Here is a 27,349-nt window from a genome sequence, read left to right as displayed (position 1 = left end):
GATGTTATGAATGTTAATCTTTAACAGGTCAACATATCCACCACTTTTGTTAATATCCCAGTGGCTGTGTGGACTAGCCAGCCATTTTCTATCATTCTTTTTTTACTTTACCGATGTTGGTTCGAACCCCACTAAAACACAAATACTTTTTTATGCTATAACTGTATTTTCTTATGCAATTTCGATATCATAGAGAAAAATTATGATGAAATAAGTGTTTATAGATGCATAACCATGAAAACGTATTTTTGATCCAAAAACATAATTGAGTCACGTTGAAACATACACTTTAAAATAGAAACAAAACAGAAAAACTATAAAAACGGTAGGTTTGGTGCCTGTTTTGTAGGTAGGGTCAGGTAACATAAACCGAAAGTATTTATTTTAGGCCTAATATAATATTGGAATGAAAAATAGATTGCAACAATTTCTTTGCCAATTTTACATTATTCAAAATTTGGCCCATATAGCGAAGGACAAAAGAGAACATTAAAATAATGTACCTGTATTATTTTATAAACATTGGTAATATGATCAAATTTATAAATTATGCAGAAGTTAAAATCTAGTTCACCCAAGTATGAACAGCCTGGGTGCATTGGATTTTATTGGGTACTGGTACACTGTACATTTGTATAAATACACTGTTCTTTCTTTGTCTGCTTATTGATTATATTCTGCTCATAAAAGTACTCTTTGATGTAACAGAAAATGCTGGCATTTTAATAATACCTTGCTTTAAATATCAGAGTTGAGATTATTAATTCTAGAAGTGATATCGTCATATTTGTGTGTTTTGCATGGAATTATAAAACGAAGCTGTGTATATAATGGAGAACATGCAACTATAGTCTTCTGAGTGTTAACTTTAATCATTGACATCTATCTAAAATCACAAATCAAAATGGTAATAGAAAGTTAATTATAGCTTCAAAATAGTAGAAAACAATATCAGTTTAAAGATATATTTTCCATGATTTTGGCTTTCTTCTTTATACAATGTAAATCCGTTTTTTTTTCTTTGTTATTCCTCTTTGTCAAAACATTGTGGAAGCCCCTTCCTTAAAATTGTTTGTCAGTAAACTATGATTTCTTTGTTAAATGTTTTTTTGGTATGATTTGAAATATATATTGATCAACATTATGAATATATTGAGCTATAAATTCTAACTCTGAAACAAATTCAACATTTAAGCACTAGCGGATTTAAAGGGGGGCGCATCCGGCGCGCGCCCCCTCTAAAATCGTCAAAGTTTACTTTTTATGTCAATTTAGGAGATAAAAAATAATAAAATACGCCCATAATGCATCATTTCCAACTACAAATTGTTAATTTTTCTTGATTGCTTAACCCCCAATCCATATGCAAACAGTTTATGCCATACACTTTCGGTTCAGAGGGAGGGGTGCATGTCAAAAGGTTGCGCCCCTAAGCTACGCCCCCTCTAACGTTGATTCCTGGATCCGCCCCTGTTTAAGTATATAATAACTGTGCTTTAATTTATGATTTGCTTTTTCAAACATTTGATGTTGAATATCTGTTTTCATTGATTTTGTATAAAATAAAGAAGGGCCTCTTCTGACACCAACATCATATTGTTATAACGGACTGATTTGGCATTCCTTGCATGAAATTTTGGAATGGTCAAAGTGGAATCAGAAATTGATCTTTAAAAGTGTTCATGTTGTACATATATTGTACTTAATAATTGTTGACCTTCATGCACACTTTTACATAAATCTGAAAAGTATTATGTTAATTTATTACGGTCAAAATACTTAACAGGATGTTATGAAAACATGATTAACCTTACAGTGAATAATCATAAAATATCATAATTTCTTAATAATGTTTGGCTTAAACTTTAATCCCTAATCTTAATATGTCTGATAAACTTTTACTTGCAGATGGATAGCAGCAGAGCCAACTGACAGTTGACAGAGAAGGTTCCATAGAAGGGTAGGAATACGTGATAGATTTTTTCCCCCAAGGAGCAGAGCTGTTCACAGGAGCAAGCATGGGATTTTTCAACCAGCTCCTTTTGCTCCTATGGAAAAATTTCACACTTCGGAAACGACAGAAGGTGAGTAAGACATGCTTTGTTAAGGAGTTGTAGAGAAATCTAAAAACAAATCGCCATATTTGATTTGTATGGTAACAATATTTTTTATTATCATGAGAAAATACCATATAAGATGATAAAATAATGTTTTTTTGACCAACTGGACCTACGGCATAAAGTTCAGGGATTTTCCACCCTTAATTATATTGCAGAAAAATCAATAATATTTACAAATTACTTTAAATGTTCTTGAAAATTATGTGAGTTATTATAAAGAAAGGTTTTGAATTTTTTTTCATATGAAGCTGTTGATAAGTTAAGCACCTCTGGTGTACTTATCAAAATTGGTCTGTTTAATATTGACCCGGACTTTGTAATTTGGTTGATTAATGCGATAGATTTTATACTATCTATTTGTTCTTTTGATAATGAACCATTTTGTACAGTGATGCGTAAATTGGTCAAAAATATAGTTTGCCTTCAGCCATGTTTTTTTTAAATACAATGGTCTGATTGTTGCTATTAGTCACGTTCTTATGAAGGTGAATTACAAATCTGTACAAGGTAGAGCTTTAAAGTATTACATAACCATTACAAAATCATATGCCAAATATATACATAAATATGTGATTGTATCTCATTGTGCTCACAAAGTTCTAGAAAATGTACTGAAAAGTATGCTCATCTGTTCTTCAGCCTTATTCATCCATTTTCAAAGAATGAGTTATAAATAAAACTACAAAAACATAAAAGCTTCATCTAATAAACACAATAGTGCAATAGTGCAGAACCCAGCCCTGCTAATGGGATATGGGATACATGGGATATCTGTGTTCTAGATTTTGTACCTTTTTAAATACTCCAAGCTTAATGTCTGGGATATGGGATATAACAGTTGGATGACTGCGTCCTACATTTAAGAATACCCTGTTTAAATACAATTTAATGTACTTGATGTCCTCTGCTTTTATTGCTATTCATTTCAGAATCTAAATATACTTGAGACCATCACGATTTTCTCTTTAGAGTACTTGGTTGATTTATTGGCTGTTAACATATATTTATAGATCTTTTGTTTTGTCAAATTTGAATTTAGAGCTGCGGTTTGAATAAAAGTAAAATATTTTATTATTTGTACAATTTTTTTAAAATGTTTACAATCATAGTGCTTTGTTAAACCAAAATTATTTAAAATGGAAAATATGCTGTCAAATTATTATTATTATTATTATTATTATTATTATTATTATTCAGGGCTCATCCTACCAGGCGACATAGGCGATTAAGTCGCCCTGCCCGCGGCAACTTCGCTATTTTCTAAGATCAAAGCGAAGTCAACTTCGCCGACTTTTTCAAAGATCAAAAAGTCGATATCGCTAAGAACTAACGCTTGTCAAAACAGAGCGACTCCGCCTCCCGCCTGTCAGCTCGATTGACAAACAGCCAATCGTGTTAAACCTAGTAAATATGCTCCATTGACTTCAGCCAATGAGAACGCTTGTTTTATTCAATCGAGGCACGTGTTTGCACCATTGACTTTGTGTACATGTGCTACGTCAGCGATGTAATAAAATTGTAAGGGATTAATATTTACACTTGCCGATGTTTGTAAATGTCAATTTGTGCCAATTAGGATTTATACTTTATGACAATAGCGGTTTAAATGATGTGCACTGATGACAAATGAACTTAATTGGGTGTGATTATCGCGAAGTTAGCGAGAAGGGCAAGTGCGAATCACAGTTCCAGGTTTGTTGGTTTTTTTATTTCAGAAATGCTTCCATTATTATTTTTTCTTCGAACGGTTCACATCAATATTCTATATACGAGATATTTTGGATTCTGTTGAATAGTAATCATGCTTTCTACGTGGCTTCTGCGGGATTCCCCAGGCCTGAAACGTAAAGCTGACGGTGTTGAAAGTGATGGCATGATCGACAGTTCAAATAAGAAATCATTCAAAAAGTCAAATTATCAAAATAATTTCAGTTGGTACAACGAAGATGCAGATAAAAATTGGCACTGCGAAGTTTGTAGAGGTGCTAAGTTGGACAACGCCTACGCCCGTGGACATGACCAACCAGCAAAAACAACCAATCATCAGAGACATGGCTTGTGTAAGTATTTATTAAAACAATAGAAGCATTGCTTAGTCCGCAGATAAATCAATTCAAAGTGGTATTAATTTTAAGGTGTCTGGCTTAATATATTTTAAAACATGTTGTAATATATGCCCAAATTATTTTAAATGACAGCTGAAAATGATGAGATACTGTGAAATATTTTGTGTATTTTCAGCAAATCAGCACAAGGCCGCCTTGGAAAAGACAGTTCTGAGTTCCCAGGAACCCATGAAGAAAATTGTACTGGCCAAACTGTCCAAGGATGACAAGCTTGGGGTCAAGCTCCTTAAGACTGCCTACCACCTGGCCAAGCCGGAGCTCCCCAAGGTGGAATTTCAGTACCACCTCCAGCTTGCCGGGGCCATAGCTCCTGTGCTGATCTCGGCTGACCTCGGCTGACCTTGAGACCTACATTGTGTAGACTGATCAAGTGTATAGTGCTTCTTGTTTTGAGAACTAGGATGTGATGATATATTGACTACTTTTTTGTTTTTTACAATTGTCATGTTGTTTGATTTCAGCTAGTTTTGTTTGTATTTATTAGCTTATTTTATTTATTTATCATGTATTTAAATTCAGATATATATTTATGTGTGCATGATAGGTTTGCATGTAATAAAATGTTTGAAACTTGACTTCTTTTTTTTAAAGATATATACAACAAATTAATTCCAACTAAAAACCAGTATGACTATTTTAAAACAATTTAAACACCTATTTAATTGCATAGAAAAGTTGTCCAGGGCACACCAGAACCCACCATTTGACATTTAAAATCTCAAAATTTTCCGACCTGCAAGAGGAGGAAACCCCCTCCCGCACCCTCCCCCGTTCTCACTTCTCCCTAAAATTTATGTCTAGGATGAGCCCTGTTATTATTATTATTATTATTTTTATTGTTTATTTGTATTCAGTTTCAGTTATTTAACATAAGAAACAGGAGAACAAAATATCTTCATCAAATATCATACCAGTACTTCCGCAAATAAGCATTTAATAGTTACGAGTAAAGGTAGAATTTCCTGTCTAATCATTGCAGAGGCTGAATTATATTATACCAGATATTGTACAACAATTTAATAGTTATGAATAGAAGTAGGATTTATAATCATTGCAGGGGCTGAATTATTTACCCAGATATTGTACAACAATCGTTTTACATTCTATTTTCAGTTGCGCCTTGTTGCGGAGATTATATTTCCGCTGGCCCTCTTCTTGATCCTGTTGATTGTTCGACTTACAAAACCTGACCTTAAAGTTGAACATGCAGCTTGTGAGTATACATATGATAATATAAACTTAAGTGTTACACAGATTTTATTTTAGTGGATTTAATGGGCAATTGAATTGCTACTCAACAAATTTTTCTTCACTGTATCAAATACCACATGCCATATTACATATTAAAGCAACTCCAAGTACAGCTTTGAAACATGAAACATTTATTATTATAAATACTATTAAATACATTTACTAACAGAGGTCAAAATAAACTCTTGTAAGTTGGCCTAAAATCTTGATTTTATAAAGCATGACTAGTTAAAAATAAAACATTCCAATATGACAATCGTGGTGATGTTTCTGCAGGTCATTTTGACGGGAAGGCAATGCCGTCAGCGGGTATTGTGCCGTTCGTGCAGTCATTCATGTGCACGTACGATAATGAATGTCATAACAAACCGACACAGGATGAACTGCCAGGAGTTGCAAACCCATTCGGCAACACCGAGTAAGAACTTGAATAGTCTTTCATACATACAATGATGTAAATATGATGCTTAATTTAAAGTTGAGATAGGAGAATCTTATTTAACTGGAAATGTTTTAATGTAATTAATTTATATGTAAATATTTATAAAAGAAGAAATAATCACACACATTTCTCATGGTTCAAAACTTGTGCTCAATAAGTCTAGATAAGGTATTTGGAAGAGAAATATTGAAGGTATTTGACCTTACGCTGGTGTTGCAGTAAGCTGCAAAGTCATGCATGAACATTTACCTGAACTAAATTTATAATGATATTTACGTTTAACTTCGCACACATGTTATCAATGATAATGATTGTGCAAATGTGAGAGCAAGGTCTGTTGAAAGCCCACTACTAACTTCAGCAGTTGATTTTTCTTTTATGTTACTAGTGGAACTTACTACTAAAGGTTTCACATCAAAATTTAATAGCTTTTGGGGTGGAACAAATTAACTTTCTGTCTTATCGTTGCAAAAAGGAAACATTATCATGCTTTTATAAGCTGATTGACAAGTATGCATTGTTAACAGCAGTAAAATGTATGAATCAGAATGTTGTATACAATGTGTGTTTGATGCTACTGTTTGTTCCATATAATGTTGAGGTTGCGTGTTGTATGTTTTCAGTCTGGCTGCAGCAATAACTGCACTGGAGGAAATTTTACAGGACAATGTTGACATGACCTTAATTGATGACCTTGTAGTGGAGTTTTCCATGTACGGGGATTTGTTGAGACTCATACGGGATGGCCAAGCAGTGGGTAAGACTCATGGGAAATGAATATGAATTCTCTTTACATTAACTTATTAAAATTAAGCTTGATATTTTACAGATATCTAGAAACTTAGACTTACTAAAACAATTTATGCTATGCATAATAATTTATTTCAAAGAAATTAACATCAAATGAATGTCATCTCAACAGGATGTTGTTTTACAGTGTACTTTAAATAATTGCAAATGTATGAAGTATAGTTTCGAGGTCCAGTCTGCTTACTTTTGTTTTTTTGTGTGCGTACTTAAAACTCGCCTGGTTTCTCCCTCATTAGCCAAGCACCTAATCAAATAGATAGATGTATATCCTTTTTATTGTATACTTTATTTTGCTTTACAAAATTCAGGCACATTGGACATAGGGAGTTTCCTACTAGATCCCCAGAACCTGACGTCCACATTGAATGGCCTTGTGTCATCTAACACAACCAACTGGCTTATAGAGGCAGTCAGCAACAGGACAGTAAGTTTGAACATAATTTCTCTCTTTCTTTATAAACAAAATAAAAGAATATGCACAGCCAATGTAAAACCTACATGCATTTTAATTGTGCTTGGAAATCTTATGAACAATGAAATGTTTAAGGTATGCAGACTTTGAACTCTACCGCTGGTAGACAAAATCTACCGCTTTTAGGTATGGGTGAGTATCTTTATCTATTATATATCTTCACAGGTATCCATACAAATGGACCATTCCCGGTTTGATAACACCTAAAATAACAAAAGAGTTGAGTTACTCTTATCCATTTTTCCAGATTCTGGATGAAGGGCTTGATCCAATATCGGCCTTCTTTATTGTTGATGCCTTCCTGGCCGAGGTCCCCAGTATAATCCAATCTGGAACAGATACAAGTGCGATCGTCAACGAAATCACAGACACCATACGGACAGATGTGTGCGATCAGAACGGCTTGGACCAGATACTACACTTTCCAAATGAGACCGTATCAAAATATGTACATGACGAGTTATGTAACCTGACCACTCAACAGTTTAGAGAAGTGTTTGATGCTTTTATACAAGACTTCAACACCTCAGCTTTCAGAACTTCGGTAAGGACCAATTTTATCCTCGACTATTTTAGAATTTTGAGGAATACCAGTGAGATTTAACGTGTTCTATAAATTTGTGCAGTTATTTCATAAATGCCTGATTTTATAGGCAAATGGTCGTTGATATCAATTTCAGTAATCGATTGTAAACATGGCATATGTTACCAATGAAGTCATACAAATATAACCATTTTCTAAAATAAGTTTTAAGGTTTAACCTTTTTTATAACAGTTCCTGGGATATCTATGGTATAATTTTAAAACCAATTCATCTCCCGATTTCTCACTAACATAGGTACTTACATAACTGCTGTAGTATATAAATTTCATTGAAATCAATTTTCAAATTATGTGTTAATGCATGTGAAATCAATGTCTTTTTCAGTTTGAGAACTTTGTACAACGGAACACAAACCAGTCAATTAATGAGGAGTTACTGGAACAGTTACTGGACCTATACAGTAAAGTAAGTCGAGAGGCTTGTCAACAGTTATTACACTATTTATATATAAAATGTGTTATAATAAATATAGTGTAATATCATGATGGGAACATCTGTTGTTATGTTATAAAACAATAAAAACAAAATACACTGCGTTTGTGAGGCGAGTAAGACAGACCTCATGGTAGAGGATGATACAGGTATGGAGGTAGGGTTTGTGACATTCATGTGTGGATTTACAGAAACATTTTTTTTTTTAGCATTTTGTGGCAATTTTTGCTAAATATGTAGTAAGCAATGATTAATTTAAGTTACATTATTTAAAGTGGAGTGATTTTAAAGAATTTATTTTACATGTCTAGATATTTTTTTATTTCAGTTCTATATATGCAAAAAAACTGATATTGAACCTTTGTGATTTGAAGCTTTAATTATCACCAACAGAGATAATTATGATTGTTTTTGTAGATGATGGAAGACCCTGCATGGCGTCAGCCATTCTACGACCTCTACAAGGTGTTCAATGACCTACAGAACCAGACATCACAGATCCAGGCCACCACCGGCCAGGCTGTGGGTATTGCCGACATCATTGGGACATTTGTGTGCGGGCGGAACGGTTCTCTCTTCAAGTTCTCAGATGACAGTATTGAGGATTTCAACAACGATGAAAAGCCGACAACGGTGAATCCCGACCTGCAGCAGGAGGAGGAGGAGGAGGAATTAGACGATGGTATGTGTACAGTTCTTAATAGGATTGTTTCTGTATGAACCATGACAGAAGGAAGATGAATATGACAATGGTATATATACAGTTCTTTATAGGAGTTATTGTTTCTTTAAGAACCATGACAGGAGGGAGATGAATATGACAATGATATGTTACAGTTATTTACTTGAGAATAAGAGTTATTGTTTCTATATGAACCATGAGAGGAGGAAGATGAATATGACAATGGTATGTATACAGTTCTTTATAGGAGTTATTGTTTCTATATGACCCATGCCAGGAGAGAGATGAATATATTGATGGTATGTATACAGTTCTTTATAGGAGTTATTTGTTTCTTTAAGAACCATGACAGGAGGGAGATGAATATGACAATGATATGTTACAGTTATTTACTTGAGAATAAGAGTTATTGTTATACCCCCCAAAACAACAAAGTTTGGGGGGGTATACTGGAATCGGGTTGTCCGTCTGTCCGTCTGTCTGTCTGTCTGTCTGTCTGTCCGTCTGTCCGTCTGTCCATCCGTTTTTTTTTTGTCCGGGATTCATCTTTGTCGTTATTGAACAAATCTTTTTCAAACTTTCAGATATTAATGGCCATGATGTAAACTTGCGCCTCTGTGAAATTGGTACGGGTCACATGACCCTGACCAGAGTTATCTCCCCTTGATGTGTTAAAGTAGGCAAAATAAGCCCTGTCCGGGATTCATCTTTGTTATTATTCAACAAATCTTTATCAAACTTTCAGAAATTAATGGCCATGTTGTAAACTTTCGCCTCTGTGAATTTGGTACAGGTCACATGACCCTGACTGGAGTTATCTCCCCTTGATGTGTTAAAGTAGGCAAAATAAGCCCTGTCCGGGATTCATCTTTGTTATTATTCAACAAATCTTTATCAAACTTTCAGAAATTAATGGCCATGTTGTAAACTTTCGCCTCTGTGAATTTGGTACAGGTCACATGACCCTGACTGGAGTTATCTCCCCTTGTAGGCAAAATTAGCTTTGTCCGACCTAACTCCAGGGCAAACAACCTAGACATGGAGGGGTGGGGGGTATTCGTTAGCCTATGGCTTACAGTTATCTCCCCTTGTAGGCAAAATTAGCTTTGTCCGACCTAACTCCAGGGCAAACAACCTAGACATGGAGGGGTGGGGGATATTCGTTAGCCTATGGCTTACAGTTCTAGTTTCTATATGAACCATGAGAGGAGGAAGATGAATATGACAAGGTATAATGGTACCGGTATATCAAAAACATGGAGCTTAAAAGTAAAGTGTATTAAAAAACAATCTCAGATGGCTGCTGTGATAATGATACATGTTTTAAAGACATAAATTAACATTATAATGGTAATACTCAGATCAAGGTAAAGAATTTTATGATGCATTAGCTTGCTATTGCTTCCTTACATCACATCACTGTATTTTCTTTTGTCAATCTAACCTCAGTTTCATTTTGTTCACTATTCACTATTTCATTTGTGTGATAATAAAAATGACCTTCGACAAGAGTCAAAGCATCTTTATCTGTATCATCATATTTTTTCCAGAGTACTCTCATCGTGACTTTTCCAGACAAAATCATGTTAAAAACTCGCATCAAAGATTTCCACGAAGCAAGTGCATTTGACACCCCAAGTCATACCTAAATCTCCTATGATTGTTTGTATTAATACTAGCATAAGATTGCAGTATACCACATTAAAGTGTGCTCCCACCATGTCTGTTGTAACACATTGCTGTTTTGAAGATAAGCATTTTTACTTTGAAGGCAAGGGTTTTGAAATGTTTTGCCTGATGAGATCAATCTAGCAGTGACAGGTTAAATTCTTTGTGGTGTGCTAACCATCATGTGTGTACAAACTATTTTCAGATGTCCTATTGTTTTCAACCATAACAAAGAATGTTTTCAAAACCAGTCATCTTCAATATAATATAGTCATTTTGAGATTACTGTTTGTTTTTTGAAAAGATGTTAAAAACTTATACAGCCATTGAAGTATATTAAGAATAATTCTCCACGATAATGAATACAGATGTATAACAGTCAATTTAAAGCTGAATAATATCAAATACATTGCATTTACATGTTCTATATTGTTATTTCAGGGGCTGTTTTGTCCAATACTTCTAAAGGAGATTTGTGTTTGAAAAAACCATGTAAGTAAACATGCTTTTATTTTATATTGATAATAAAGCACCCTTTAGGCCTCTGGAGTAGGTACCCGGGGTCCTCTAGTATAGGTTTGTATTGGCCCCAAGTATAGGTTCGTATGGGCCCCATGTATAGGTTTGATGGACCCCATGTATAGGTTTGTATGGGCCCCAAGTATAGGTTTGTATGGGCCCCATGTATAGGTTTGATGGACCCCATGTATAGGTTTGATGGACCCCATGTATAGGTTTGTATGGGCCCCAAGTATAGGTTCGTATGGGCCCCATGTATAGGTTTGTATGGGCCCCAAGTATAGGTTCGTATGAGCCCCATGTATAGGTTTGTATGGGCCCCAAGTATAGGTTCGTATGAGCCCCATGTATAGGTTTGTATGGGCTCCAAGTATAGGTTCGTATGGGCCCCATGTATAGGTTTGATGGACCCCAAGTATAGGTTCGTATGGGCCCCATGTATAGATTTGTTATATTGGGGTCTCTGGTGTATGTAACTATGGGGCCTCTGGTGTATGTACCTATGGGCCTCTGGTGTATGTACCTATGGGGCTTCTGGTGTATGTACATATGGGGACTCTGGTGTATGTACCTATGGGCCTCTGGTGTATGTACCTATGGGGCCTCTGGTGTATGTACCTATGGGGCCTCTGGTGTATGTACCTATGGGGCCTCTGGTGTATGTACCTATGGGGCCTCTGGTGTATGTACCTATGGGGCCTCTGGTGTTTGTACCTATGGGGCCTCTGGTGTAAGTACCTATGGGGACTCTGGTGTTTGTACCTATGGGCCTCTGGTGTATGTACCTATGGGGCCTCTGGTGTATGTACCTATGGGGCCTCTGGTGTATGTACCTATGGGGCCTCTGGTGCATGTACCTATGTGGCCTCTGGTGTTTGTACCTATGGGGCCTCTGGTGTATGTACCTATGGGCCTCTGTAGTTTGTACCTATGTGGCCTCTGGTGTTTGTACCTATGGGGCCTCTGGTGAATGTACCTATGGGCCTCTGGTGTTTGTACCTATGTGGCCTCTGGTGTATGCACCTATGGGGCCTCTGGTGTTTGTACCTATGGGGCCTCTGGTGTATGGACCTATGGGCCTCTGGTGTTTGTACCTATGGGGCCTCTGGTGTTTGTACCTATGGGGCCTCTGGTGTTTGTACCTATGGGGCCTCTGGTGTTTGTACCCATGGGGCCTCTGGTGTTTGTACCTATGTGGCCTCTGGTGTTTGTAGCTATGTGGCCTCTGGTGTTTGTACCTATGGGCCTCTGGTGTATGTACCTATGTGGCCTCTGGTGTATGTACCTATGGGGCCTCTGGTGTTTGTACCTATGGGCCTCTGGTGTTTGTACCTATGGGACTCTGGTGTTTGTACCTATGGGACTCTGGTGTATGTACCTATGGGGCCTCTGGTGTATGTACCTATGGGGCCTCTGGTGTATGTACCTATGGGGCCTCTGGTGTTTGCACCTATGGGGCCTCTGGTGTATGTACCTATGGGACTCTGGTGTATGTACCTATGGGGCCTCTGGTGTATGTACCTATGCGAATCTGGTGTTTGTACCTATGCGAATGTGGTGTTTGTACCTATGGGACTCTGGTGATTGTACCTATGGGACTCTGGTGTATGTACCTATGGGGCCTCTGGTGTTTGAACCTATGGGACTCTGGTGTTTGTACCTATGGGGCCTCTGGTGTATGTACCTATGGGACTCTGGTGTTTGTACCTATGGGGCCTCTGGTGTTTGTACCTATGTGGCCTTAGTATTATTAAGTACCTATGCTCATGCATGGAAGTAAGGTTGTTACAAAAATTATTGATTTTTAATGTGTGTTATTTGTAGACCTTACCTGCTTACAGATATTCTTAGACCACCCCATCAAATTATTATGTCATAAAACGTGATGTTTCTTTATAGCTAAGCAATGCAAGAACCTGTTTTCGGTGTTGGAGGAAAGTGGCACCCAAACCCGCTGGTTGTGGAGACAGATTAAACCGTTTGTACAAGGCTGTATCCTGTACTACCCGGACAATATCAATACAAGGAAGATCATCAATAGTGTTAGTTTGTTACTTTATCTATATAGGAATCATGCTTGTCGTCACTTCCCTCGTTCCTTTCGTCCTGTTTTTGTTAGGTCCATAACTTTCTCATTCATGGTTTGATTGTAAAATTATTGGAAGTAACCACCATAGAATGAGGACGTATTGCGCATAATTCTTGTTGCCCTACCACATGTACAAGGTCATGGTCACTGTAACTAGAATAGAGAGGTTTTTGCCTCATTTCTATTGTTTAAATCAAACTATAATGATAATTTATGGTATTTATTTATATTTGAGCGTTGGTTTTGCCTTATTATGCACCCACTCTTTGGTTGTGCAACTGGTAACTGTGATGCATAATTATCCACTATGGATAAAATAATGGCCTTTGCGCTTGCGTTTAAGGTGGAAGATGGGGGTATACATGTAATATGGACTCATTTCAAGTAAAAGTAATCAGTATAAGACATGATTATATCTAAGAATCTTATCTAACATGAATTTCCCAGGTTATCACTTAAAAAAATGTTTGAAACTAGTCAAAACATGTTTGAGAAGGCAATAAAATTGAAAACTTTCTTAAAAGTGGATAACTGAATGATTTCCAGTTGACTTATAAGTATCTGATTTTATATTTACTTACTTACTCTTGCAGGCTGAGCAGTTTTTCCGTGACTTTGAAAACCTTCGTAACCTAGCATCGTCATGGGAACTGTATTCTCCAGAGGTTTTTCTCTTCCTTAACAACAGCGATACCGTAGATGCTCTAAGAGTGAGTAATTGCATTATTAAGTAAGATGATTATAATTAAGTATTCAGCCCTTTCGATCTATAAGCCATTACTTGCCATGTCTGTATAGCATAGTATAATCAAGTGTGTTATTCTGTTTGATTTATGTTTCGAAATACTGATACAATTGTATGTCATTAAACTGGTTTAGATTGATCAGAGAACTGTGTCAAATTTTGTCACCATTTGGTATTAGACAGTAGATAGCATTTCTAATCAAAGACACACTCTTACTCCCAAATAAGATGTGCCACAATTAATACAAAAATAATTTAAAAGATGAATAAATATCGTAAACAATGCTTCTAATGAAGGATACCATGTTTAATTTGAAAGACAGGTGCAGAAAACATTGTAGTTTTACCTTATGAGATGATAGTTGATCACTGTAAATCTTTTAGGACCCACCAGTCATTTAATATTTGTGCGTTTTTAGCTATTAAATAGGGATGCAAACGAGTGGCAAAACTGATATTCGAATATTCGGTAATTCTTTCGATCGAATATTCGATTGCCAAAATACATATTTTTTTTTCATTTTCAGGAAGAAAAAAAGCAATACATTATGAACAAACAAACAACAAAATCGAATAATTTCAATTCCGTAGTCTTTATATTTTTAAGCAATGTGAAACTAGATGGATTCCTAGTCATATAGCGTTTTGCACCAATTGAGGGCCTTTCCATAGGACAAGAAGCCTCGTTCTGAGATTGACCTCTAAATTAACTAAATATAACTATTGAAAACCAAAACCAACTCGGGAACTAGTAAAATAATAAAACGGAAACAAACGTGGATTTGACTCATCTACTGTACAACAATATAGGAAATGTATCCTAAAACGCCATATTATACATTTACATTTCAATGCACGAACATTGTAACGAATCATGGAAAACCGTTTAAAGCACATATATGTCACAACATTATTGTAGCAAATGGCATTCATATCATCACGGCGATTTGAGCAATGTTGCACAACTTAATTTGCAGCCAAGACAACACATTGGTGTTAAAGCCGATTCCTAGCGCGTTATTGTAAAATAAGGGGGAATCTTTATAGTACCCGACGATATGTCACTATTAAATGACATATGACGCGTGTTTGTGTATTGTCATCATATTCACACCTCTGGCATTAGGGGCCAGTCATTGTAAAAACAAGACTAAACGAACTTTATAAACAAAAACAGTGTTGTAGGCAAAAGGTGTTTTATTCTCTTTTTTGCACTATTTTTTCGAATATTCGAATACCGATTTTGACATTCGAATACCAAACGTTTGATCGAATATTCGAATATTCGTTTGCATCCCTACTATTAAATAAACCATTACAATCTTGTAATCAGTGATTGATATTTTCAATAACTGTACTATTTAGTAAGTAGTTAAAATGTTCATCACTCAAAGTTTATGTTTGTTACTATTGATTTTAAGTCTTGTTTGTCACTTTAATCAAGCTATTCAATATCTATAAATCCTTTCAGAGTATTGTTGACAGTAACCTTTGTGAGACACTAGCATCAGCGGCTGCTCGCACCCTCGAAACTCAGGGGGGTGGAGTCAGTTCCATGTTTAACGCCTCTGCAGCCTGCTCATTCCTGAAGCGCTACCTGAACAATGGGCCGAAGGAGTCTGCCACCACTTATGATTGGAGAAACTCGCTGAACTACACTAATGACTTGTTTGATGTTATGGCTGAGTACTTGGGTGTAAGTGTTGTTAACTTGTTACATTTGGTAATAAGCCAGATTTTAAACTGAACATGGTGCTCTGAAAGAGGGACATGGTGTTAAGGGGAAAAGGACACATTGTATTGGGCTGTGAATAGCTTGAACATTATGAACATTATGAATTTGACATGATGTTAGGAATTGTTATTTTAATTGAAATAATATTAGGTTTTAACTGCCATATAATTTTATGTACAGTTTGTATGTATTTATAAAAAGGTTTGAATTACAAAAGAGAAATATTTGATAGTCATAGGCATTATAATTCTATGTAGGCAGAAGGGTGCCCATGCTGGTGACCCAGTGTCCATGAGGGCAGAAGGGTACTACTAATAAGGGACAGGGTGCAACACCCTTCACAAACTCTTTAGCTAAAACCCAACATGCTATCCTTACTATGAAGAAACTTGTCCAGTTTGCATGCCCTCTTTTGAGAAGGTCAAATGCGTGAAGATTTATTCTTGTCTTCACATTAGTTCTCTGTCTAGTCTAGTCCAGTCCAGTTAGTCTTTTTGTTGAAAATTGTGGTATTGGTAATTGATAAATGTTATCATTTTCTATAAAAGGTCTTTGCTGGCATGAGAGCAACTGTCTGACTTGTCTCTATCACTTAATCTAAGCTACAGTCAAGTATCTCAACTAAATGGCTTTGTTTCACACTAACAAGACCTTGTTTTGCCCCAGACAACATTGGAAATATCTGTTTATTTCAGTGTTTCAACTTTGACAAGTTTGTCGGCTACAACAGTACAGATGTCCTTATGAAAGATGGGCTCACCTTGATTTCAAAAGGCCTGTTTTGGGCGGCCATCGAGTTTGAAAACATAGATGGTTCCTCAAGCCAGCTTCCCACCAAGGTCCAGTACAAGATACGAATGGACAAGAACAAAGTTGACTCCACGAAGAGGATTAGAGACAAGTATGAAACATTTACTGTTGAAAAGCTTTTCCTGAATTTCTTGATAAGGTCATTTGTACTAGCTTAATAAGGGTCTCATTAATCATTACTGTGAAATCATTAATGTTCGTGGGGCATTAATGTTCGTGGTTTTCGTGGGTTGGGTGATCCACGAATTCAAGATCCCACGAAATATAAACCCTTTATTCACTTTTTCAATTGCCTTGTTACGTACATACTCAAGTATATTCTTTACAGAGGTCGCAGTATACGGTGTTAAAACCTGTCTCACTGTATAACTTATGATCATTATTCTGTTAATATATTATAACTGCCTTTAACAAATAATGAACCAAATCAATTAAATGTGTTTTATGCAGCAAATGACAGTTATAAGCACGTGTTTAAACGTGTGCTGTTTACAAGATGTGCGTGATGAGTGTCCATACTCGATTTTTTTATTTAATGAAATTATTAATCGATTACTAGTACATTAAAGGTTACTAAGCACCGAACGTGACAACGTACAAAACAATACGTTCAATATATTTATTAAACAAAAACGTGTGAATAAACAGCCTCTTGCTCTGTGGTTGCCTCTGATGGGTTCGGCAACCCAGGTAACGATGGAGCCCGAGTCTCAACTGTACCCGTTTTTAACCATACTCTTAGTGCCATGGCGATTAAACGTAAGACGGTATGATGTTTTCAAGACCCTTAAATTAAACTTAAAGACAGTTAATATTACACGTGTAAAACTTTAAAGAAAGTGGTTGAACTTGTTTACAACAGCTATCTTATGGGATTGTTTACTAAAATATACGCACTTTTTCGGTGTTTTCACAGTTTGCAAAATTCTTAATTGGCATTCAATGGCTTCCCCTATCTGTATTTATGATCAGGGTACATCTTCTTTTATGGCCTTTATTCCCAATTAAATCGATAATTGACATGGGTATGTGCACTAATTGGCATGTCATACCACATTAGCGAGTGTCATAAACCGTGTGATGTAGAAAACGGAAATCACGGGCCAGCGCGTGGATATTATGCAGACGAACTAGGACGATCGCATCTTCGACTTTTTTTGATTTTTTTTTTCAAAAATGAAAATCCACGAATTCAAGTACCCACGAAATTGTTTTATTTCGGCAAACCACAAAATTTCATGCCCACGAACATTAATGATTTCACATTAATTAACACAGTCATGTACCGGTATTTTCATTGTTTCTAGATATATTAAAATACATCTTTTAGTTTTTGTTTTGAATAGCCTAGGTTAGTCGTGATCATGTTCATAACATTTTATGAAAGAAATAATGTCTTAAAACATGAAATAATTAGTTTTACCTATTACTCCAATGAAGATTTGCCTTATTGCCTTAATTTGATACTGTGTAAATTATTCATGTGTTTAATTTCATGTTTTGTGTTTGTTTTTGTCAAAAGTGTGTCCTATTATAAGCCCAGGTTTTATCAAGAACTCTTGAAGCAATTTTGTATTTAGGCTAGAAAGGATTGGAAACAGTGCAGTACTATTTTTGAAAACCTCTCCTGGGAAAAACACTGCTCCTAGGATTCTTGGTGAAATACCCCGTGGGTCCATATTCAATATAATTCTTATTCTTATCATGCCCCACGACTGATGCATTTCAGTCCATTGGCCCGTAAATTTTAAAGTCCAGTCAAATCACTTATATTCTTATCTTAAAAATAAGTTAAATCTAAGCCAGTAAGGAGGTTACTCTACAGCTGCAGGATATGCTTATGATTAAAGCCAGGGCATACATAATATAGGGTTTTAGCCAAGTTTCAAAGAGGGCAGGGTACTGCAGAAAAGGGACAGGGGGCTGAGGTACAAGAGGGCACATTGAATCAGCAGTGAATAATTTAAGCATGATGAATTTCCTAGGAGTTGTTAGAAAATGTGCTTATTTAAAGTAATATTTGGTTTTAACAACTAAATTTGTTTGAATTCATAATCGTATTTCAAGTTGTTATCAAAAAAAAAATATTGATTATCTTAGGAATATAATTCTTTGAGGACAGGATGGTAGACATTCTGGTCTCCATGAGGGCGTTGCAGGCGCGTCGCTAACTGTATGCAAATACCCAGTTGCTAATGAAATTTTGACAGGTCAAAGTTTTTGTCATACCAAAAACCATGAATTTGAAATAAAAACCGAAGGGGGGTAGGGAATGAAGGGGTTAATATGCTGTCCGTCATTGATCTGCTAAACCCAAATTTGCTCTAGCTACGTGTCTGAGTAGGGTGCTTCCAAAAAAAGCACCCTTCCATAACACTAAAGCTTAAACCCTATAATAATTCCTTATCTTATTATTGTCATATGATGAATGTATTTCTGTTTTCTATTTCTATACATGTAGTTGTGCCTTTTGAACTCTTTACCATGCTCCCAAATTTTCTAAATTCTTTTTTAGCTCACCTGTCACTTTGTGACAAGGTGAGCTTTTGTGATCGCCTTTTGTCCGGCGTCCGTCGTTCGTAGTGCGTTGTGCGTTGTGCGTCGTCCGTCAACAGTTTACTTAAAAGACATCTCCTCCTTAACCGCTGGGCCAATATTAATAAAACTTCATAGGGATGTTCCTTGGGTGGTCTTCTATCAAAGCTGTTCAAAGAATTCAATTCCATGCAGAACTCTGGTTGCCATGGCAACCAAAAGAAAAAACTTTAAAAATCGACTTCTCCCAAACCACAAGGCTTAGGCCGTTGATATATGGTAGGTAGGATCACCAAATGGTCCTCTACCAAGATTGTTCAAATTATGGGCCTTGGGTCAAAATCGGCCCCGCCCCGAGGGCCATAGGTTTTCTCTATATGTTTATAGTGAAAACTTCAAAAATCTTCTCCTCTGAACTTACTTGGCCTAGAGCTTAGATATTTTGCATGATTCATCGTCTAGTGAACCTCTACAAAGTTTGTTCAAATTATGGCCCTGGGGTCAAAATTGGCCCTGCCCCGGGGGGTCATGGGTTTTCTCTATATGTTTATAGTGAAAACTTCAAAAATCTTCTCCTTTGAACTTACTTGGACTAGAGCTTAGATATTTAGCATGATTCATCGTCTAGTGGACATTTACAAAGATTGTTCAAATTATGGCCTTGGGGTCAAAATTGGCCCTGCCCCGGGGGGTCATGGGTTTTCTCTATATGTTTATAGTGAAAACTTCAAAAATCTTCTCCTTTGAACTTACTTGGACAAGTCTTAGATATTTGGCACGATTCATCGTCTAGTGGACTTCTACAAAGATTGTTCAAATTATGGCCTTGGGGTCAAAATTGGCCCCGCCCCGGGGGTCATGGGTATACTTGATATGTTTATAGTTAAAACTTAAAAAATCTTCTCCTCTTAACTTACTTGGACTAGAGCTTAGATATTTGGCATGATTCATCGTCTAGTGGACCTTTACAAAGATTGTTCAAATTATGGCCTTGGGGTCAAAATTGGCCCCGCCCCGGGGGGTCATGGGTTTTCTCTATATGTTTATAGTAAAAAAAATCAAAAATCACCTCTGAACTTACGTTGCTTAGAGCTTAGATATTTGGCATGATTCATCGTCTAGTGGACCTCTACAAAGATTGTTCAAATTATGGCCTTGGGGTCAAAATTGGCCCCGCCCCGGGGGGTTAGGGTATTCTCTATATGTTTATAGTTAAAACTTCAAAAATCTTCTCCTTTGAACTTACTTGGACTAGAGCTTAGATATTTGGCATGATTCATCGTCTAGTGGACCTCTACAAAGATTGTTCAAATTATGGCCTTGGGGTCAAAATTGGTATTCTCTATATGTGTTATAGTGAAAACTTAAAAAATCTTCTCCGAACTCACAAAGACAAGTAACGTCTTAATTTAAACTGGATAACATATTTAGTACACATACCAATTTTCAATATGGGCCACGTACAACAATTAATAACAAATATACATATATAGATACACACGTAAAATCAAGTAGTGACAAGAGCTTAGATATTTGGCATGATATATCATCTAGTTGACTTGTGCCAATATTGTTCAATCTTTGGCCCTGGGGTCAAAAAATGGCCCCACCCGGGCGGTCATGGGTTTCCTTATATATGTATATGATGAAAACTTAAAAGATCTTCTTCTCCGAAACCAAAAGGCGAAGGCCTTAGATATTTGGTATGAAGCATCGTTTATTGGACCACTATTAAGATTGTTCAAACTTTAGCCCTGGGGTCAAAATTGGCCACGCCCTGTGTTCATAGGCTTAGGTTTTCAATATTTGTATATAATAGAAGCATAAAAAAAAAATTCTCTCCGAATTCACAAGGACTAGAGCTATTTGGCATAATACATCATTAAGTGGACCTCTACCTTTATTGTCCAAACTTTGGCATTGGGGTAAAAAATGACCCAGACTTCTAAAAAACCTTAACTACTTTGAACCATCCAGATTTCTTATCAAACCAATGTGCAATATATGACAGGTGAGCGATTCAGGGCCATTTGGCCCTCTTGTTTTTCTTTTTGCGTGTATTTCTTTGGTTACCTTGTAATCAATCTCATGTCGAGATATTTCTGCATTATAGTATTAATCAAGAGTGATCAATAAGTTAACTCTTAATATCACAATTTATCGAACAGTTTTCTGAAAATTCCGTTCCAGCTGTATGTTAAATGTTACTGTCTAAATTAATGTTAATCTCTGAACTAAAAGGACAGTAACATTTTGCAATTATTACTGAAATACTTTATTTAACTGACAATTACAAACAATTTTACAAATATATTTAATATTAGTCTGCAACTATTTTCAGTGCTTTGGCTGGAAGATTTATTGTAGATTTGCCTCATTATTATCGAAAATCTCTGCCCAAATGACAAATGACTTTTATTTACAAAATTCAACAAGAGATGGTCAAAAGTGATGAAATTAATTAACCCCTGAGAATTAAACAAAGTTGAGAATCTACTTTTTTTCTTTTATTTCGAACACTTGCAATGTTGCTTTGTTGTATTACATGCTTTCACCCGGCATGTTTGCAGATGGCCCAAACCCGGCCCTAGGGCCGAGCCCTGGCGTCTGAAAGCATTTATGTATGGGTATGCATACATACAAGACATGGTTGAGAATGGTATAATCCGTCTCCAGACTGGGATGAACCGCTCTGTCGGGATTGTTGCACAACAGTTTCCTTACCCGTGTTATACTGAGGACAAGTGAGTTGAGCCATGTGTGTTCACATTGGCAACTTCTGCACGGTGTATTCTGGATGTGCTAACCTCATCTGCTATAGCCTGCTAGCAACTTTATTTGTTGTTTTGGTTGTGCTTGCTTATTGTAGCTGTGTAGTCTGCACCATTTAGCCTGGAGGGAAATGTGAATCAAATTCAAAACATTCAAAAATTTGCGTCTTAAAAACAGAATGCCCCTATTGTTTGTAAGTTTTGATATGCTGTCATCAACTTAAAAGGCTAAGAAAAAGAACTTTTTAAAAACAACAGCAAACAAACCACACATGCTCAATTTGGAAAATGTTAGTATTTGTTAACCAAGATTATTATTTGAAAAGATTCACATTTCAGAGAATTTTTAATTTCAGGTAGGTTTACTGACATTGAAGAATACTGTCCAGTAGGAATAACAACCCCCATAAACACCATTATACTCTCACCTATTACACTGAGCTAATGTTTGTCAACAGATATCCTCGTCCTGGTTCCCGGTCTAGGCCTTGGCCTGATCTGAAGTACTTCCTGAATGGATTTATCTACATACAAGATATGGTAGAACATGGTATCATTCAGCTTCAGACTGGAAAACAGCTGGACATAGGAGTTGTGACCCAGCAGTTCCCTTATCCATGTTATCTTGAGGATAAGTAAGTATGACCCAGCAGTTTCCTTAGCCATGTTATCTTGGGGAAAAGTAAGTGTGACCCAGCAGTTCCCTTGTCCATGTTATCTTGAGGAGAAGTTAGTGTGACCCAGCAGTTCCCTTATCCCAGTTATCTTGAGGATAAGTAAGTGTGACCCAGCAGCTCCCTTATCCATGTTATCTTGTGGATAAGTAAGTGTGACCCAGCAGTTCCCTTGTCCATGTTATCTTGAGGATAAGTAAGTGTGACCCAGCAGCACCCTTATCCATGTTATCTTGAGGATAAGTAAGTGTGACCCAGCAGTTCCCTTGTCCATGTTATCTTGAGTAGAAGTAAGTGTGACACAGCAGTTTCCTTATCCATGTTATCTTGAGGATAAGTAAGTGTGACCCAGCAGTTGTCTTATATATGTTATCTTGTTGACTACTTAGTGTGTGCCTCAGCAGTTTTCTTGTCCATGTTATCTTAAGGATAAGTGTGACCCAGCAGCTCCCTTATCCATGTTATACCATGGAATAATATGTGTGACCCAGCAGCTTCCTTGTCCATGTTATCTTGTGGAAAAGTCAGTTTGACCCAGCAGCTCCCTTAGCCATGTTATCTTGAGGATATGTATGTGTGACCCAGCAGCTCCCTTATCCATGTTATCTTGGGGATAAGTAAGTGTGACCCAGCAGCTCCCTTATCCATGGTATCTTGAGGATAAGTTATTGTGACCCAGCAGTTCCCTTATCTGTGTTGTCTTGAGGATAAGTATGTGTGACCCATCAGTTTCCTTATTTGTGTTATCTTGTGGATAAGTAAGTGTGACCCAGCAGTTCCCTTGTCCATGTTATGATGAGTAGAAGTAAGTGTGACCCAGTAGTTCCCTTATCCATGTTATCTTGAGGATAAGTGGGTGTGACCCAGCAGTTTCCTTATCCATGTTATCTTGAGGATAAGTAAGTGTGACCCAGCAGTTCCCTTGTCCATGTTATGATGAGTAGAAGTAAGTGTGACCCAGTAGTTCCCTTATCCATGTTATCTTGAGGATAAGTGGGTGTGACCCAGCAGCACCCTTATCCATGTTATCTTGAGGATAAGTAAGTGTGACCCAGCAGTTGCCTTGTCCATGTTATCTTGAGTAGAAGTAAGTGTGACACAGCAGTGTCCTTATCCATGTTATCTTGAGGATAAGTAAGTGTGACCCAGCAGTTGTCTTATATATGTTATCTTGTTGACTACTTAGTGTGTGCCTCAGCAGTTTTCTTGTCCATGTTATCTTAAGGATAAGTGTGACCCAGCAGCTCCCTTATCCATGTTATACCATGGAATAATATGTGTGACCCAGCAGCTTCCTTGTCCATGTTATCTTGTGGAAAAGTCAGTTTGACCCAGCAGCTCCCTTAGCCATGTTATCTTGAGGATATGTATGTGTGACCCAGCAGCTCCCTTATCCATGTTATCTTGGGGATAAGTAAGTGTGACCCAGCAGCTCCCTTATCCATGGTATCTTGAGGATAAGTAATTGTGACCCAGCAGTTCCCTTATCTGTGTTGTCTTGAGGATAAGTATGTGTGACCCATCAGTTTCCTTATTTGTGTTATCTTGTGGATAAGTAAGTGTGACCCAGCAGTTCCCTTGTCCATGTTATGATGAGTAGAAGTAAGTGTGACCCAGTAGTTCCCTTATCCATGTTATCTTGAGGATAAGTGGGTGTGACCCAGCAGTTTCCTTATCCATGTTATCTTGAGGATAAGTAAGTGTGACCCAGCAGTTCCCTTGTCCATGTTATGATGAGTAGAAGTAAGTGTGACCCAGTAGTTCCCTTATCCATGTTATCTTGAGGATAAGTGGGTGTGACCCAGCAGTTTCCTTATCCATGTTATCTTGAGGATAAGTAAGTGTGACCCAGCAGTTTCCTTATCCATGTTATCTTGAGGATAAGTAAGTGTGACCCAGCAGTTTCCTTATCCATGTTATCTCAAGGATAAGTGAGACCCAGTTGTTCCCTTGTCAATGTTATCTGAAGGAAGTGAGAGCCAGTAGTTCCCTTGTCCATGTTATCTGAAGGAAAAGTGAGAGCCAGTAGTTCCCTTGTCCTTGTTATCTGAAGGAGAAATGGGATCCAGTAGTTACCTCCTCCATGTTATCATGAGGATATGTGAGACCAAGTAGTTCCCACGTACATGCTATCTTAAGGAAAAGTGGGACCCTGTAGTTCCCTTGTCTGTGTTATCTGAAGGAAAAGTGAGAACCAGTAATTTATATAATTACGTGTCCATGTTATCTGAAGAAAAAGGGAAACCAGGTAGTTCTCTTGTCAATGTTATCTGAAGAAAAAGTTAGACTCTTTTTCTAGTTCCCTTGTCCATCAGTAATTCCCTTGTCCATGTTATCTAAAGATGTGAGACCTATCAGTGAGCTTATCCATGTTAACTTAACATGAGTCGGACCCAGCAGTTCAATCAGAGCAACAGTCTTTACGATGCTTTACTGGATATAAAAAGCAATAGTATTTCGTCTGCTTTTTGTTTATTCACTGTCTTGCTGTTTAGCTTTGTAATATTATAAAAATACTAATCTAGTGCTCCTTTGAAAACTTGCTTATTTTCTTCTCTTGATAATTATTTGAAGTAGATTTAAAACTTATGCTTTCATTTATTTTGTGTGTTAAACTTTTTTTTGTTTTTAAGATGTTTTACTGCTGTAGTAAATTTGTAAATACATGAACTGTTCTAGAATGTCTTATTTGCATGGATCTCTGAACTGTTACATTGTGTGTTAGATAGTTTCACTTTTTCACGTTTGCTAATTTGTAAATTTCAATACTAATCTGCTGCCAAAGACAATGTACTAATCAGTATTTATCCCTTGTATTCCAAATGTGTTATATCTGTTCTACATATATTGCATGTATAAGTAATAAATATCACACATGCTTCTAAACAGTATTGACACGGTGCTAAACCACCTTTTAATATATTAATATTAATAACATTTCTAAATCTATGGAGAGAATTATTGTCATATGATAACTATGGAAAAAAATGTACTATATATATATAATCCTTTATATATTATCCGTTTGTTAAGCACAGTAGGTGATTCTCGACTGCTGATTTATTGTCATTTATAACAATTTAAAAGGCTTCTGCTATAACACATTGTATTTTATATTTCATTCTGATAAAATTATGCTTTAAATTCTATTTTGTGAGAAACACTTCTTTACTGTATTGCCATTTTATCCCTTGTCTTTCCGAAACAGTAGAAATAGCCAATGACTTGGCTAGATATTGAAATTCATGCTACTGTACAGTCGTTTGAAGTAAAAAGTTGATTATAATTGTTAAGAGAAATATTACCATTTTAGATCAATTTGTTAAATTATCACTGAATAATAATGTAGAAGACAACAACACTATCTATATTTTACCTGTTTCTAGATGAATGTAAACTCTCTGTTTTGAACATTTTATCACTTAAATTTAAATTCACTGTAAGCATTATGTATTTCTAAATTTAAATTCACTGTAAGCATTATGTTTTTCTAAAATTAAATTCACTGTGAGCATTATGTATTTCTAAATTTAAATTCACTGTAAGCATTATGAAATTCTAAATTTAAATTCACTGTAAGCATTATGTATTTCCTTCAGTTCACATTATCAATAACGATTCAATTTCTCCCCTTCAGATTCATCTACGCTATATCCCGCATGTTGCCGCTGTTCATGATCCTCGCGTGGATCCTCACAACGGCCATGTTGTGTAAGAGCATTGTGTATGAGAAGGAACGACGCCTTAAGGAAGTGATGAAGATTATGGGGCTTGGGAATGGGGTCCACTGGGCCGCGTGGTTCATCAACGCCTTCATCATGATGTTTCTCACCATTGTGTTGCTTGTTGTTCTGCTAAAGGTAGATATCCCTGAAATTCTGGTTTGCAGCATATGGTACATAAGTTTCATCTTTTACTTTTATCTCAATTAATGAATATGTAATGGCTATGTTCATTTTAGGCTGGCAAGGTTCTGGAGCACTCCGATCCCACCGCAGTGCTGTTCTTCATGACGGTGTTTGCTACAGTGACGATTGTGCTCTGTTTCCTAATCAGCGTGTTGTTTTCCCGCCCAAACCTGGCGGCTTGCTGTGCAGGATTCATCTATTTTCTGTCATACCTGCCATACATGCTGATGTTACAGTTCGATGATGTGCTCACTAGACAAACCAAAATGTCTGTGGTAAGTAGATTCAACTGTTGGGCTACTGTTGAATAGGGTAAAAATGGCAATTGATGTCGCCTATACTGTGATTAATGTGTAATTGTTTCTAAATTTTAAATGTTGGATACAAAACATATGAATACTTGAAGACACATTGCAATTCTCAATACATTTAAGAAAATCAATATATATATATATTGTATTTGGCTACAAATGTAATTTGCATGTTCCTAAAAGTCATAACTTGATGGTGACTGATTAACATTCATTTGTGCGATCATTAAACCGCTTCATATTTTTCCAGGGTCTTTTCTCCAATGTAGCTTTTGGCTATGGGTGTAACTTCATTGCCCTATGGGAGGAGCAGGCTATTGGCCTCCAGTGGAGCAACATGGGTATCAGCCCGATAAACGACGATGACTTCAACATGCTTCACTGTATCGGCATGATGCTCATAGACCTCATCATCTACGCCCTCCTCACCTGGTACATAGAGGCTGTCTTCCCAGGTATGTGCTGTTAATTCAGCATTTTGTTATTTTTGTGCTTTTTTTTTAGGGAATAGTGACATCTACAGATTATTTCACATATCTGTTTGTGTAGATAAGATATTTGGTATTATTTCATTCTATATATATTATATTATCATATTAAGTTCCCTTTACATGGATGAGAAATTTTGAATTCTAATAAAAAAA

At 36.6% G+C, this 27,349-nt stretch overlaps 2 protein-coding genes across 6 annotated transcripts in view; both read left to right on the top strand.

Moving 5' to 3' along the window:
- The window catches only part of LOC128214141 (phospholipid-transporting ATPase ABCA1-like), a 57,296-nt gene that overhangs the window by 1,775 nt on the left and 28,172 nt on the right, over positions 1–27,349 (top strand). Inside the window, exons 1-18 of one of the 4 annotated variants that reach the window (XM_052920426.1) lie at positions 670–907; positions 1,909–2,084; positions 5,360–5,459; positions 5,774–5,915; positions 6,563–6,696; positions 7,058–7,173; positions 7,469–7,765; positions 8,151–8,231; positions 8,676–8,940; positions 11,050–11,100; positions 13,027–13,169; positions 13,810–13,926; positions 15,433–15,657; positions 16,392–16,597; positions 22,271–22,447; positions 26,124–26,346; positions 26,448–26,669; positions 26,956–27,160. In XM_052920426.1, coding sequence (XP_052776386.1) covers positions 2,019–2,084; positions 5,360–5,459; positions 5,774–5,915; positions 6,563–6,696; positions 7,058–7,173; positions 7,469–7,765; positions 8,151–8,231; positions 8,676–8,940; positions 11,050–11,100; positions 13,027–13,169; positions 13,810–13,926; positions 15,433–15,657; positions 16,392–16,597; positions 22,271–22,447; positions 26,124–26,346; positions 26,448–26,669; positions 26,956–27,160 — 2,770 coding nt within the window. In that variant the 5' untranslated portion in view covers positions 670–907; positions 1,909–2,018. Of the gene's footprint in view, positions 1–669; positions 908–1,059; positions 1,075–1,908; positions 2,085–5,359; positions 5,460–5,773; positions 5,916–6,562; positions 6,697–7,057; positions 7,174–7,468; positions 7,766–8,150; positions 8,232–8,675; positions 8,941–11,049; positions 11,101–13,026; positions 13,170–13,809; positions 13,927–15,432; positions 15,658–16,391; positions 16,598–21,611; positions 21,786–22,270; positions 22,448–26,123; positions 26,347–26,447; positions 26,670–26,955; positions 27,161–27,349 lie in introns of those variants that run through there. The other 3 variants (XM_052920427.1, XM_052920425.1, XM_052920428.1) reach the window with 3 other exon arrangements.
- On the top strand, positions 3,601–4,821 carry LOC128214145 (uncharacterized). Of its 2 annotated transcripts, XR_008257875.1 has the most exons (3): positions 3,601–3,812; positions 4,053–4,180; positions 4,362–4,821. XR_008257875.1 is itself a non-coding variant. In XM_052920434.1 (2 exons), exons 1-2 carry the CDS (start codon positions 3,922–3,924, stop codon positions 4,583–4,585), a joined length of 483 nt encoding a protein of 160 aa, XP_052776394.1. In that variant the 5' UTR covers positions 3,860–3,921; the 3' UTR covers positions 4,586–4,821. The 2 variants fall into 2 exon arrangements, 1 of the variants encoding a protein (XP_052776394.1); XM_052920434.1 differs by lacking the exon at positions 3,601–3,812 and having other exon boundaries at positions 3,860–4,180.

The sequence above is a fragment of the Mya arenaria genome, chromosome 13 (assembly GCF_026914265.1).
Source record: "Mya arenaria isolate MELC-2E11 chromosome 13, ASM2691426v1".
Taxonomy (NCBI): domain Eukaryota; kingdom Metazoa; phylum Mollusca; class Bivalvia; order Myida; family Myidae; genus Mya; species Mya arenaria.
Note: the sequence above shows the minus strand (reverse complement) of the source record. Positions and strands in the feature narration are given on the sequence as shown.

What these genes read in the sequence shown, in the direction of transcription:
- LOC128214145 (XM_052920434.1), top strand. Translation starts at nt 3,922, where the DNA reads ATGCTTTCTACGTGGCTTCTGCGGGATTCCCCAGGCCTGAAACGTAAA. An exon ending in TCATCAGAGACATGGCTTGT is followed by an intron (nt 4,181 to 4,361) that starts GTAAGTATTTAT and finishes GTGTATTTTCAG; the next exon opens with CAAATCAGCACAAGGCCGCC.